General features: G+C 34.8%; 1 protein-coding gene across 4 annotated transcripts in view; it reads right to left on the bottom strand.

The window, feature by feature from the left end:
* ppm1aa (protein phosphatase, Mg2+/Mn2+ dependent, 1Aa) overlaps positions 1-15,307 on the bottom strand; it is a 79,786-nt gene that overhangs the window by 43,490 nt on the left and 20,989 nt on the right. Inside the window, exon 6 of one of the 4 annotated variants that reach the window (XM_028439029.1) lies at positions 5,016-6,287. The exons of 2 other annotated variants lie outside the window; for them this stretch is intronic. In XM_028439029.1, the coding sequence (XP_028294830.1) occupies positions 6,252-6,287 (36 nt within the window). In that variant the 3' untranslated portion in view covers positions 5,016-6,251. Of the gene's footprint in view, positions 1-5,015; positions 6,288-9,200; positions 9,267-15,307 lie in introns of those variants that run through there. One more of the 4 variants, XM_028439027.1, reaches the window with a different exon arrangement.

The raw sequence follows: 15,307 nt of genomic DNA on the forward strand, positions 1-15,307 counted from the left end.
TCAATATGATGATGGTTTGGGGGGACAAAAAAATCAGCCCTGGCTTTTTGTGTCCAGACCGTCCTCTACAATATCAGAGACATTGTTATTAACACTTTTTTTCTGGCTTTAGCTTCCTTTTGCTAATAAATAACACTTTAATCCTATTTTGTCCTTATTTGCAAGTTCTTTTTGACACTTTAATCTAACTTTTGTCCTTTCTTTAAGTCTTTTTGGCCACATTTCATCCAGCCCAATAAATACCACTTGTTTCCGTACTTCCCCTACATTTTTGCCCTTTTTCACTATTGTTGGCCACATTTTGCTCATTAAAGCTACCCTTTGCCATTACATATTACCTGATTCCTCTTTATTTGCCCATTTTTTGGCCACTCATGACTGCTTTTGGCCCATTTTTGACCGCCTGTTACCATGTCTGCCTCCACTTGCTAGCAGACCGGACCGGCCCACTTCGGGTCAACGGTCCACTGTGACGATGTCCTGTATGCCAGATGGCCAGTTCACCCCTGGATGGCAGAGCGATATGGTACATAACCAAATCTCGATATTTTTTCTCAAAATGGCAATATACGATATAAATCTCGATAAAAGACAATTCAGGTTAAAATTGCTGATACAAAATGTCACACAGACACAGAACGAGTGGTGTTGCTAAGGAGGGATCAGAATAAAAACTGCACACACACACACAGCAGATAAAATAAAATAAAGTCAAATAAAAACAATTAAAGCAATTTTTTTTCTTTCAAAAATATTGCTATTGTAGTGTTATCGTGATCCCACGATATCGTATCGTATTGTAACGTGTCATCCCGCTCTTAGTAATGAATACAAGATCCACTTCTGTATTCTGAAACAGTATAGGGAACAGATGATTAGCTTTTTGATCAATATTAAATAAACATATTTGTAACATATTACATTATGTTAAACTATATCATTATTTGTCATTTTCATGACAATGTTAGAAGCACATTCTAAAGATAAGCAACACGTCTGGCCTTGCTTTTACAAATTTGTTCCTTAGCTTATAGATTGCAAGAAAAAATCTCTTAAATTGTATCTTTTTTTTCCCATCATATCAAACATTTTTTGAGTACAAAGCTTATATAGAGATGAGAGAAAAGATAGAAGGAAAAAGGCAACAGAAAAATATCAACTTCAGCAGTTCCAATTACATTTCATTGTCATCACAAGGCTGAAACGTACAGCGACACAACATTGCTACACCGTGACCTTACTCTTTGGAATTTTTTAAAATAAAACCATTGAAATCTTTCTCACTCTGAGGCTGTGTTTGAAATTCTACACTAACGTACTACACACTACACACTGAATGAGTATGTATTCAGTATATATTATTAATATGATTAGGACAGTGACCATTTCCCCCGGACTCATACTTCCAGTTAACCTAACAATTAAACAAGAGCCCTATTTACATTTACATTTGTTAAAAACAAATGGAAGACAAAAAGAGATGCTTTTATTTTGAAACGGGGATGTCTAATTTTCAGCTTGAAGTCGGTCCCAGGATGATTGTACATTCCGCTCGCAATGCATCATGGGGTGGTTGAGTAGGAATAGTGTGTCCACCGTGCATACTTAAAAAATGTCCCACTATAGTACACATTCAGGTATTTCTCAGTCTTTCTATACTATATAATGTGAACGTACATACTAATTTTGACATCAGACTTAGTATGAGTAGTATGACATTTTGAACACAGTTTATCTGATAAAAAAAAAAAAGAGCTGGGCAATATATCGAGTTTTCTATTTTGGTGATACAGAAAATTACAATATCGCCTATATCAGTATATTTTTATTTTATAGCTTATTTTGTATTAGAATACTCATGTTAGGAGTTGCTGCTTTCACTACTTTTCAAAACAGCATGAAAATCACAGTTAGATGATCACTGAGTCTGTTCTAACCCAGACCTTCCCCTAAACAAGCCACACTACAGAACTCACTCACACGTGCTGTCCTTTATAGTAGAAAAAGCCAAAAGTGGTACATATTGTGCAGCTGTTTGTTAGTAAATGAGCCTGTTTGTTTTCTTTTTGTTCTTTTATGTATATCTGTTGTCCCATTATGCACTTTTTTTCTCTTTTTGTGTCTTTTGTTGTTCTTTTGTGTATTTCTCTGTTCATTTGTGTGTATTCATGTTGTTCTTTTATGTATTTTTGTTGTCCCATTGTGCATTTTTTTCCCCTCTTTTGTGTATTTTGTTGTCCTATTAAGTATTCGTGTTGTTCTTTTTGTGTATTTCTCTGTTAATTTGTGTTTTTGTAGTCAATTTGTGTCTTTTTTTATGTCATTTTGTGCATTTACTTTTGCCCGTGTTTGTGATACACGCACAAGTTATTATTCATTTTATTAACTTAAAGCACTGGGATGTTATTTTAGCCTGTGTGGCATTTCGCATCAGGAAATTTAACCCTGAATTGTCTTCCTGGTATGACTTTATTTGAATTAGAATTATCCAGATTTATATCGTATATTGCCATTTTGAAAAAAAATATCAAAATGTGAATTTTGCTCCATATCGCCAAGCCCTAAGTTCATGGCATTTTCCTTTCTGCCATTTCACAGAACTTAGCAACGTAAGCTCGCAAATGCACAAAAGAATATGATCGTATTCATTACTATATATTCATGCAATGTCAGAGGAGAGACGTATAGGGAAACGCTAACAGAAACAGAGAGACCAAAGGCACTTAACCGCTGTCACATGTAGTATAAGCGAGTGTTTCTCCGCTGACCCACGACACACCGCGATGAGAGCTTTTTACAGTTCTTTACATGACACAACATATAATGGAGTGACAGTTGAGGATTTTATTCACGGACACAATGCTGTGCGACTCAGGCATCGACATGGCCCCAGGATACACAATACAGTACAGTTGGGTTACATTTGGATCTCCAGGCTGTGTTAGTTACACGAGTCATGAACATTGCAGGAACAAGTGACCCTCACTAAAGTATTAAACCAGCCACCAGGCAAGTCAAATGAAGAAAGTGGGTGAAAGGCAAACTCTATAAGTAATTTAAACCCATACTAGTGTTAAGTTAACACACGGACAATCAATCACTTCAATGGATAATTCAAAACAGAGGTAATCAACTCGTGAGTTGGGAATATTTGCTTGGACTCAATTAGTGATGCACCAAAATTCCGAACAGTGAAAATTTTAGGCCGAAAATGGCCCAAAAGTGCATTTTTCTCACAAAAACAGGATGTTGTGATGGAGCAAATCTTGAGTGTGGCTGTATTTCAATACATCTGAGCATGAAAGCGTCTTCTGACTGTGTTTTTAGACGTTTCAGAGTCTGTCAGCGCACATTTCACAGAGATCCTCTCGACTACATCACAACGGTACTTGGTCCGCGTTATAAAGATCATTACGTGGATGGTGTTAAACCAGCGCGCACAATCAATGATGCACGCCGCAATCAAAGCACACAGAGCATGCCAGTCTCGGACTTTAATGCACTTTGTGTTTTAATAAAGGAACTTATGTAATTTGACGCTCTTCCAGCAGCTCAGTCAGTCATAGGCCTGTACATTATTAGTTAATGCATGAGTGGGGTCAAGTTAAACATTCTATATTGTGCATTGTTGGAATGTCAGTGCTAAATACATATTTTTGTATTTTTAACTGATTTGTTCTTTGAAACATTAATATTAATTTACACAATTGCAACGTTTTAATTTTAGTGAGATCATTACACATTCAAAGCCATAAATGCCATGGGAATATTAAGTTGCATAATAATTTATTTTTGTGTTTTGGTTTTTGGCCCAGAATTTTCATTTCGGTGCATCCCTGGACTCAATGCGACAAAATATATTGTGTTTTTATTTTGAAAGTTTGTATACTCTCATGCATCATATTACGCAGAAATAAAAATAGCTACTTGTTTTGATGTAAATAATTTTATTTTCTTCATTATATACTGTTTGTATAATAATTTATATTATAATTATGATATACGCACATTAAATATTGTCTTTTTAAATGCTTTAAAAATCTGTCGTGCCACCTCTCGTGTTTGATCTAAACTGATAAGAATTAGTGAAAAAAGGATTTTTACTCCTGAGAAACTGCAGAAATTATTCTTTTTGATGCAAACACGTACATTTGAAGGTTAATCAGATGTTAATAGAGGCACTTATGGAGTTTTGCTGCTAAAGATTATGACAATTGATTAAAAAAAAAGATGAGATTACCGGTTCCACACAAGTGCCACATGTTCCCATTTCCATCGACACACTCTTCAATGGTTTGTGCCTGATGAGACATTTGAAAAATTGACTATGGCACCGGGATCATTGTTTAATTTATTTAAATTGAGATGCTGTCTTTTGTGATTACTTTCCAAGCTGTGGAAATAAACTTCACAGGTCTATGATGCCTCTGTCTGAGCCTCAGGCCTCCACACCATCCGTATTTATATCAGCGCTACTAGAGCTAACAACTATTTACTTTAATATCTCCTGTGAGGGCATTTATCCTTCGAGTCGTGATGACTAAAATAAGCGGAAAACATTTTACACCTAGAGGAAACAGCATTTTTCTCTGGTGTGCTTCAGGAATAGAGTATAGTCACACAATCTTAGATACAATTACTATAGCTGCTGCACAGCAATGGTCGGGGCCAGGCAATTTTAGGCAAAACAAGACAAAGGTAGATTCATAGCGACTGACAAAAATCCAAAATAATGCAAATTGCATTTGTATAGCCTGTTGTTGGTTTTTTTTTCTCATCTGTTAATAATAGTGTTCCTCCACTGCCTGTGCAGTATTAGTACTCATTGTAAAACTCCATTTACCGCTTACTTATTATTTTTCTGTATTGCTATCTTGACCAATATCTGTTATTTATTTAATTTTTTATTATTTATTTAATTTTTATTTTTTCCCTTAATGTTTCCTTTCTGTATTTGTATTTGGCTTTTTTGTTGGCTTTGCTCTTTGTGTCTTTGGCTGCTGTAACCTGTGAATTTCCCCACTGTGGGATAAAATAAAGAATAATCTAATCTAATCTAGACAGCATGGAGATGTTGGAGATTTGACAATGATTTATTGGCTCCATAAGTGAAAAACTGACGTTTAAAAATGTCGTTTTTGCACTGACCCAATCGATAACATGAGAGTGAAATTCACAATCCTGTTTTTGGGATAAACGTCTGTTGTTGTTGTTGTTTTTTTCAAACATAATTTACAATGACTAATTTTGTCATTTTTGTTAATGGAAATGTAACATTTATTTAGTAAAAATTGGCAAGTAGTTTTACATTAACGACAAACATAATATTGCACTGTATAGGCTCGATTTTTCAATTAATCAAAAACCTGTGTGAATCGTTTGTGTAGGACAGTCTGAAGTTGTGCTGTGGGACGTTTGGAGTCATTTGAACAAAAATTCTAGGAGCAAATGTATAGGTTTACATTTTACAGTTTTTTAAAAAAGTATAAAAAACTGATTAAAAACGTCGTTTTTGCATTGATCCCAATTGATTGCATGAGAGTGAAATCAAAATCCCGTTAAAAAAAATTAATAAATAAATCAGGTTTTGGGATAAAATTCTGTTATTTTTAAAAACATCAGTTACTAATTTTTGTCTTTTCCAAATTTAAAGTGGATTTAGTAAAAATTTGCAAATAATTGACATTAACGACAAACATTTGAATGCACTGTAGGTTACATTTCTCAATAAATCATAATCATCATTTGTGTAGGAACGACAATTATAGGAGGAAAAAGGTTTAATACATTATTTTTTTTTTTTTTTTAAAAATGGGAAATAAACGTAATAATTTGGTTTAAATGTTTAAAAGTACAGAAGTTTCTTCAGCGTTGGGGCTACATTTTGGTGACTGTTGCAAATCTTTAGCACATATTGTTGATTTGTTGTGAATTTGAAATTTAGATGCTTGCTGTAGCGCCACCTGTAGGATTATTGGACATTGGACATTAGGACTATTGAAAATGTGGTTATTGTTTGTACATGGGGAAGTAGAATTTCCTAGTAAAAAGAAAAATAATGACAAGAAGAACAACAAGACGAGGAAGAAAGAAAGAAAGACAGAAGATTAGCACGACTGACAGATGATATTATTCTATAAGATGGTGAACTGGAGGTGAGACGTTGTTGGAAACGTGGATGAGATGCACAGAGTTTGGTGAGGTATAAATAAATAAAATGCTCGCTGGTCACCCCCCAGGTTAGCTCTTGTTTAGCTGAAACCACGGAAGAAGAGGAATGCTGGGTCCTGGGAGAGGAAGAAGAGCAGGATGAGGATGAGGATGAAGTCTATAGAGACATTTATAGATGAAGTGAGAACATGCACAATGAAGGCCTCAGTCATAACCCGCTGGCTCCGTGCTTAGCAGAGGGCAGACAACATGCAGAGAAGATGAGAACAATCTGGATATAAAAGAAAGAGGAAACCTTGTTTTTAAAAAAAACAAAAAGCCCATTTATGGTTGAGGACCCACTGAGACAGCATTATGGCGAGACCCCCACGGTCAGCAAATTCAATCTCACCACGTAGAGCCCAATGACACACAAGAAAGCAAAAAATAAAATGAGCAGCGCATGTACAAAGAGAAGCAGAGAGAAAGAAAATAATCATTTGCAGTGAGTAACAGCAATACATGTTCACAGTAAAGGCCAATAGTTGGTCTCAGATAAGTGGAGTAATGAAGAAAATTACCAGTGTGGATCGACAGCGTATAGCAATAACGGTAAAGAACAAAAAACTGTTCATCTTAAACGGTGTTTATAACCATTCAGAAACAACGGCTCAGAAATCTTTATAATTGGGTTGTTAACCCAAGTCAAAATTGAACTCTCTCCCCCCCCCCACCCCCCGCTCGCCCACGTCCACAGACCAACATTCAACTTTGTAACGATTCGCAGGCATGTCGTCGATCGTTATTGGGTGTTTGTGGTGAATACACAACGTGCCAGTTGGGTTTGTACCTGCACGTCTTCACACAACATCCTGCAGTTTGTCTCCAGAGTCACTCAGTGTTTATTTTCTCGACCAGTGGTTCTAAAACTTGTTTGGTGAACTAGATTTGTATTTCATGAAGTGAAAGTATAATACAGTTGTTTAAGATTGTGTTATTTTAATTAAAATAATATGAATAATTCTAAAAATCGATTTTTCTTTTTCATAAATTTCAGGCGACCCCACATGGGGCCTCAAGCTCAAGGTTGAAAAACACTGATTTAGTGGCTCCTGAATAGATTTCTATAGTTTTTTTTTAATTTTATCATTTCAGGTCATATCAAGACTGACACTACATTTGTTAACTTTCCACTCTCTCATTCTCAATAATCCCCTGTAGTGCCATTGTGTACCCCGAGGGGTACGCATACCCTCATTTGAGAAACACTGTTTTAGACTAACGTTCATCGCAGTTTTTGTCAAATGTAATCTTATACTTGTGTAAACGAAGGAAGAGAAAAACTATTTATTAAATGCATGACATCATTGACTAAAAATTTAAACTCGACACAAAGATGAAATATATTTTTGCACAAATTTCAGCCAACTTGGTTATTATGAGGTGGCAAAAAGTGCAAACTGTAGATATTAGGTAAATGTATTAAGAAAAACTAATTTAAGTCACATTGTTGTCTATATTTAATTATATTTTAGGGTATAAATAAAAAATAAAAATTTTGGTAACTTTTTAAAATTGAGCATGATTTGGAAAACTGTTAGTCTGTCCAAAGGACACTGACCAGTTTAGCTAAACTTTTCTAAAGTTACTAACTAGCTAAAGTTTTCTAAACAGTTTAGAAAACTTTGAACTTCCTTTGAAGTTTTTTTTTCTTTGAAGATTCTTTTTTAATAATACGTTATGGTTTCACTTATTCAGACAACTGTTACTTAAGAAATCCACTTTGATCTTGTGACATCTTAAGACTGACAACTGCCAGTCTACGTCAGAATAGTCTGCTGATCGCTTTGATTTTTCCTTTGAAGTTTCCTCGACTTCCGCGTAGTATTTCCAGAAAGATTCTTTTTGAAAAATATGTTAGGGTTTCATGTATTCAGACAACTGTCACTTAGGAAATCCACTTTGATCTTGTGACATATTACGACTGACAACTGCCAGTCTTTGTCAGAGGCGTCTGCTGATGGCTTTGATTTTTCCTTTGAGGTTTTTTGGACTTCCGTGTAGTATTTCCAACAAGATTCTTTTTAAATAATATGTTATGGTTTCACTTATTCAGACAAACGTCACTTAGGAAATCCACTTTGATCTACTGACATGTTACGACTGACGACTGCCAGTCTTTATCACAATCGTCTGCTGATCGCTTTGATTTTTCCTTTGAAGTTTCTTTGACTTCCACGTAGTATTTCCAGCAAGATTCTTTTTTAATTATATGTTATGGTTTCACTTATTCAGACAAACGTCACTTTGGAAATCCACTTTGATCTCCTGATATGCTTTGATCTTGCTTAATTTCCTAAGTGACCATTGTCTGAATAAATAAAATTTTAACATACTAGTCAAAAATCTTGCTGGAATTACTATGTGTTACCAGCATCTTTGACAGGATTACCACAAACAAACTACACCAAAAATGGTGTCAAGCACCTTCGCCTGGTGAAGAAACACAAATCTCACAGTGAAGATGAGGTAAAAATACTTTATGTATCTGGACACTAGACTCCAAGTCCCACAATGCAATGCTCAAAATTTAACAGTGGAGATCAAAACAAATTTCTGAACAGCAATTTCAACCTTTAACATTTTTATTTTAAGCAAATTATCTTGGATTTATTGATCTATGAAAATGGTCATCTCTAGCCGCTTTAATGTGTGTATAGAATAGAATAAACGTTGCTCCCTAGCTATTAATAGTAATGCTCTGAAACCTTGACAGAGCAGCCAGTGGGCATTAAAGGCAGTATGTGCTGAAAGACTTTAATTGTTATTTGGTTAAGCCCCAGTAGCAGCGACAAACAGGCCGTCAGTCGTTTGCCAGGGGAGTTATTCTCAGACTGTTTTTCATGCCTCGCGCACAATGAAACGTGTGTATGAGTAGTGGGGATGGTCGGCAGCTGTCAACAAATTCCACAGCTCGCTGCCACCAACGATCAATCAGTTCCGTATCTGAACCACAACAGCGCTGACCCGCTGGCTAGGAGTGACATTAATCCTAAAGCTCCCAGTCAGTGCAGAGGGGTCCGAGGCGATGGTGGGAGCCGGTGCTGATTGGGGCTCTAACAAGAACAAGAACAAGAACAAGAACAAGAACAAGGAAAGGTGCTGATATTAATGAACGTTTCATGTCCTCATTTCCAACGTCTGAGGGTGGGGGGTGGGGGGGCAGTGTAATGAGCTGGGCCGGCTTTCCCAGGGCAGCAGCTTGTATAACCCATCTCATGCAGGGGAGTGTGGGCGAGAGAGTTAAGGTCAATTACATTTTTCAATTACAATTACACCTCCAATTATCCATGTTCAATTAGAACAAAAATATGATTACGGTGACCGGCATGAATTTTTCACTGAAATTCAATTACAATTACGTTCTCAATTACTAAAGTTCAAATTCAATTAATCACAATTTAATAATTAACCCCATAAAACGTAACCTTGTGTTAGCTTTCTGTTAGCATCTCTTATGATAACGGGTCAGTTTTGACTCAAATGTTAAAACTATTGTTTGTTATTGTAATTTGTTCGGCATGGCACAGTTAGAACTAAAAGAAAACAACTCTAATGTATCATGTATTGTCATATTTAATGATAATTACTTTTTATTGAGTATATTACATGGCGTAAAATTTACCCGGCGTTAGTGATGGTGTTACTAATTCTATTGATAGTGTTCTAGGCAGGGTTGGGGTTCATTACATTTTAAAATTACAATTACATCTTCAATTATCCATATTCAATTACAACAAAATTATGATTATGGTGACATGCATTCTTTCCAATAACAAGTATTATTATTTTCACTTAAAGTCAAATACAATTACGTTCTCAATTACTAAAGCTTCAATTCAATTAATTACAATTACTGAGCCTTTAATAAATAACCCCATAAAACGTTGCCTTCCTCTTGTGTTAGCTTTCTGTTAGCATCTCTTATGATAACAGGTTGGTTTTGACAAAAATCTTAAGATAATATCTTAAATCATCTGTAAAATGCACTAAAAACATTATCTTTTATTCATATTGTGCTACAATCTCTTTATTAACTTGTTAAACTTCCTAATCCATAAAAATATTAATATTCATATATTTGGTGTTGGCGCCTGAGCCTTTTTTTCTGTCAGTAAATCCCTCCATTTCAATTTATTTAAAAAAACAAATAAACAAAACATAAAAAGATCCTCATGAGAACTGAAATGTAGTGGGAAAACGTGATATAGTTTAATGATTATTAACTACATACTGTATATTGTCTAAGCAATAGAACTGTAACATGGTTCCCCAGTTTTGCGTTTAATTAAATTGCAGTTTTTATAGAACTTCCATGCCAATTACAATTACAAAGTTAATTATCTAAACTCAATTACAATTCAATTATTATTATTATTATTATTATTATTATTATTATTATTATAATATTTATTTGATATGGACATCACAATTACATTAGTTACCCAGATGTATTGTTTTTAATGTGTTAGCACATGTGCTAATTTACAACACCTGCCCACAGGAGGCTTTTATAAAGGTTAAAAGTAACAGAAATAATAATGAAAAAGTAAAGACGGAATATACACTGCGCAAAACATTAGAAAAATTTCAACACAGTCATTAGTTTTAGGGCAGAGGCAACACGGGAAAGTGAGAAACCAGATAATTCTATTAATACTGTTGTTCTGATTTTAGACATTTTTTGAGTCCATGGTTGAAAGCATCGTTACTAAGTCTCTAATTTTAGTTCCGTGGGTCGAGAGTTCTACAATTATGATTACAACAGCAACAAGGGTCAGGGTTAATTGTAATTGTAATCGCGTACTTGATAATGAATTACAATTATAGCATAATTCTCGTTGTAATTTCAAATATATGTTGCTGTCGTAATCGTAAATAAATTGTAATTGAGTTCAGATAATTGACGTTGTCATCGTAATTGCCATGAACATTTAATAAAAAATTGTCAATTGTAATTGTTGCAGTTCAATGTAAAGTTCTGCACATATGTAGTTAACAATTAATAAAATGTTTCATATCAAGCTTTCATTGATTAGGAAGCCTAACATTGTAACCAATAGATAGGAAATAAATGAGATGATAGATATTAGTTTGTAGTGTATTTTACAGCTGATTTAGACTCCGTTATCATAAAAGATGCTAACAGAAAGCTAACACAAGAGGAAGGTTAACTTTTACTAGGTTATTTATTTCAGGCTCAGTAATTGTGATTCATTCTGATTGAACTTTAGTAATTGAGAAGAACATAATTGTAATTGACTTTCTGAGGATAAAAAAATAATTGTCATTTAATTGTAATTGAAAAAAAAAAAAAAAAAAAAGGCTGGTCACTATAATCGTAATTGAAAACATAATTGTAACTGAAAAATGTAATTGACCCCAACCCTGACAGCAACAGATTTTATAATGCCATAATTGTAATTAATTATCCAATACGTGATTACAATTATTACTGAAGCCAACCCTGGAGGAGATCATACTTCCTGTCTCTGTGGAAGGTGTGTGTGTGTGTGTGTGTGTGTGTTTGCATGTCATCATCCCCACTGGATATGATTGTTTGTCCACACCAGTCATTGAATGTCTGCGTCCGAGTGAGAAAAGCTTGTGTTCTCTGTGACAAACTGTCCTCAGGCAACGAGAGCTCTGACTGTCGGAGGAAATGGAGAAGGGATGGAGGGTGGAGGAGAACATGGAGCTCCAGGCCTCGTCCACACATCAACCACGTTTTACAGAGCGTGTCTATTTAAAAAAACAAAAAAAAAAAAAAAACCAGGCAAGGATGAAGATACGTAAAAACCAAGATGTGATGATGTGACGATCAGAGTCCAAACGATGAAATATTTGTTGTTATTTAAACCGATTGTTAAATTCAACAGCGTCACATGGTCATTTTTTACTCATTGTTGTCATTCTGTGCGTGTGTGGAAACAACAGAATGGCTCGCGATCAATTTGTCTATACTTTTTTTTTCTTCTTCTTTTTGTCAATAAAAACAAATTGGCAAATGACTAACTGAGGCCATTAAAATAACAGCTTTGTTTTTCTCAATAACTCTAACTGAAAGCTGATTGGACCCCTGAGGTTTTTTGATATTAATTGTTGTTACAAATATACAAGAAGTTGTCAAACCGATAACATCTACACTTAAATAATAAGTAGCCTTTGAAAACAGTTGAGTTTTCTTTAGTTAATATAATTATTTATAATTAGTGGAGATGTTTACTGGAATCATTTGCATTTAAAGGTTTTTCTAAGCATCATTTTGATCCACCTAACGATGAGGCTGAAGATTCTGTTTTTCTTGTGTTAACACAAAAGGATACTGGTGTGTTTACAGAATTATTCTTTCACATGCCTTTTTAAATTTTATTCAGGCATTATTGCAGTCCTACAATGTGAGTCTCCAGTCCATTGCAGGATTTAACAGAGAACGGGTGGTTTTAAAATCCATTTAAGGTAAAAATGATTTTTTTAAAAAAAAGAAAAAGATTCCATTAATTTTTAAATAACTCAAAAAAATAAATAAATACGTCAAAAAAAAAATACGTTTTTTTTTTTTTTTACATTTTGTGGATTTTTCAGGTAGAAAAATAATAATCTATTCTGGTAAAACTGAGGTTTTTCTATTGATGAAGCAAATCAAAGAGAATATATTCATACATGATCAAGGAGAACATGCAAAACCAGCAACAAAAAGGTAACCAAAAGAGTCGTTTTGCATTTTCTTCAAGACAGTAATCTTTTTTGAAAACTTGTTTTGCCTCTGCACAAAAATCTACTAACCTGTGAATAAACTATTAAAATAACAATAATTTCAAGTTTTTTTTTTTTTGTCTTTTTTTTAATAATATGTTTAGGTTTCATTTATCCAACTGTTCCTTCAGGAACTTGCTGGAATTATTACGCAGAAGTCAAGAAAACATCCAAGCGATCAGCAGGTCACGTAAAAATGTAATTGTGTAATTGATAATTAATTAAAATTGTGGCGTAGAAGTTATAGTTGTAATGAAAGAAACCTGTTGCTGTCATAATCGTAATTAAATTGTAATCGAGTTAAGATAATTGACTTTGTGATTGTAATTTAAATGACAATTCTATAAAAATTGTCAAATATAACTTAATGCGAAACCGGGGAACCATGTTACAGTTCTATGTACAGTTCTACACGAATGTAAAAGTTATTAAAATATGTTTCAAATCAAGCTGAAAATTGAAATCAAGGAGGTATGCTGACACAAAAAATGCTCAGATGTACACACTAAAAATATTAAAACCTATATTTTCACTGATTAGGAAACCTAACAACGTAATCAATAGATTGAAAATTAATTACATGATAGATTATTATTTTCAGTGTATTTTACAGCTGATTTAAGACCTGTTATCATAAGAGATGCTAACAGGAAGCTAACACAAGAGGAAGGTAGCAATTGAGAATGTAATTGTGATTGACTTTATGAGGATAAAAAAAAAATTGTAATGTGAACATGGGTAATTGAAAACGCTATTGTAACTGAAAAATGTAATTGACTGCAACCCTGGCAGATGCCCCTGAAGAAGACTGGCAGTTGAGAGTCAAAACATGTCAGGAGATCAAAGTAACATTCCTGACAAAACAGTTGAATAAATGAAACCTAAACGTATTGATAAAAATTGCAAATACAGTCAACGCTGATGAGGAAATGCCTCATTCACTGAAGTGTAACTTTCAGTAACTTTAACCCTAATGCCTTTCATTACATGTCTGTGTAAGTGGCTGTGATAGTGCACTTTGCCACAGAGATCATGGAGGATCTGGGTGACCTCAGCGTTACACAGAAGGGTGCAGTGAGCCTGACCTCCCCCACCTGCTGCGTCTGCATGGCTGCATTAGTCGAGCTCAGATGGCTTTTTCCGCCATGAGAAGCAGAGCATGACAATAATGGCAGGCAGATGACAAGCCAGCTCCATTTGATGATGGCCTCTGCCGACGCGGCCTCTTTCTTGATGTGCAGAGAGATTGGAGGGCAGCGTGACTCATTATGGGTGCACAGGTGGCCTTAGATCTAATGAGTCACATATTGTGAAGCTCTAATGTGCAAAAGGGTCAAAGTGAGATGCACAAGTGTTTTTGTCTTTGGCCCCTTCCGCTTGCACGCATTAAGCTGCTGTTCCTATTAAGGTGATTGTTCTTTTGTTGAAATCATGGAGTGAATAAAACTTTAAAAAGTAACATAACAGGGTAGCGTGACCCTGATTATCACCTGAGACTAAAACCAGAACCAAACAATTGCTCTTTAACAGACTTTCAGAAACGTGTTCATGGGACTGTGAACCGTCCAACGAATGGATAGGAGAGTGAGTCTAAAATTTCAAATTAATAAATTAGTTTTAAGTTAATCCATCATCTTTTTGCGTTTAAGCAGCAGTGAGTCGTCTCCATCCTGCTCTCTAAGGCAGTGGTTCTCAACCATTTCAGCTCAAAATAAAAGTTCCAGAGACCGAGGACCCCCACGGTACCTGAAAGTGGTTGAACACAGACATGAACATTGAAGAACAGTCATGTGGAGACAGGGTCATCTATAAAGAGGAATAAAGGGGAGAGCTTTTTGAGGTCCATCCATAAAGTCATCAAAATGATGCTCTATTGTTCTATGAATCTGTGATAACCACATTTATTTATTCATCTGAATAATATCCACTGTTATCCAGGAAATGCATTATTATTTGCGCCATAGTATATAGTCATAATGAAGATGGTAATCCATGTTTGAATCAGAAATAAAATAGCTTAAAAGTGACCAAAAATGGTGGAAAAGGTGGTGAAATGGTATGCTAAAAACCACAGAAATTGGTCAAAAGTTGCAAATTAGAGTGGGCAAAAACAGACAAATTGTCCAAAGTGTCAATATTAGATTAAAAGTGGCAGAAATGGGGCGAGGTTGGGGTGATGTAATCTAAAAAGTAGGAACAATTAGTTTAAACTGGCAAATAATGGGCATGACAAATCATAAATGTGGTTAAATTAGCAAAAATAAGCATTAAATATGGTGAAAACATGTTAAAGGTGGGTCAACATAGTGGCAAAAATTGGTGAAAAAGGGTTTATAAGTGC

Source organism: Gouania willdenowi, chromosome 22 (genome assembly GCF_900634775.1).
Source record: "Gouania willdenowi chromosome 22, fGouWil2.1, whole genome shotgun sequence".
NCBI lineage: Eukaryota > Metazoa > Chordata > Actinopteri > Blenniiformes > Gobiesocidae > Gouania > Gouania willdenowi.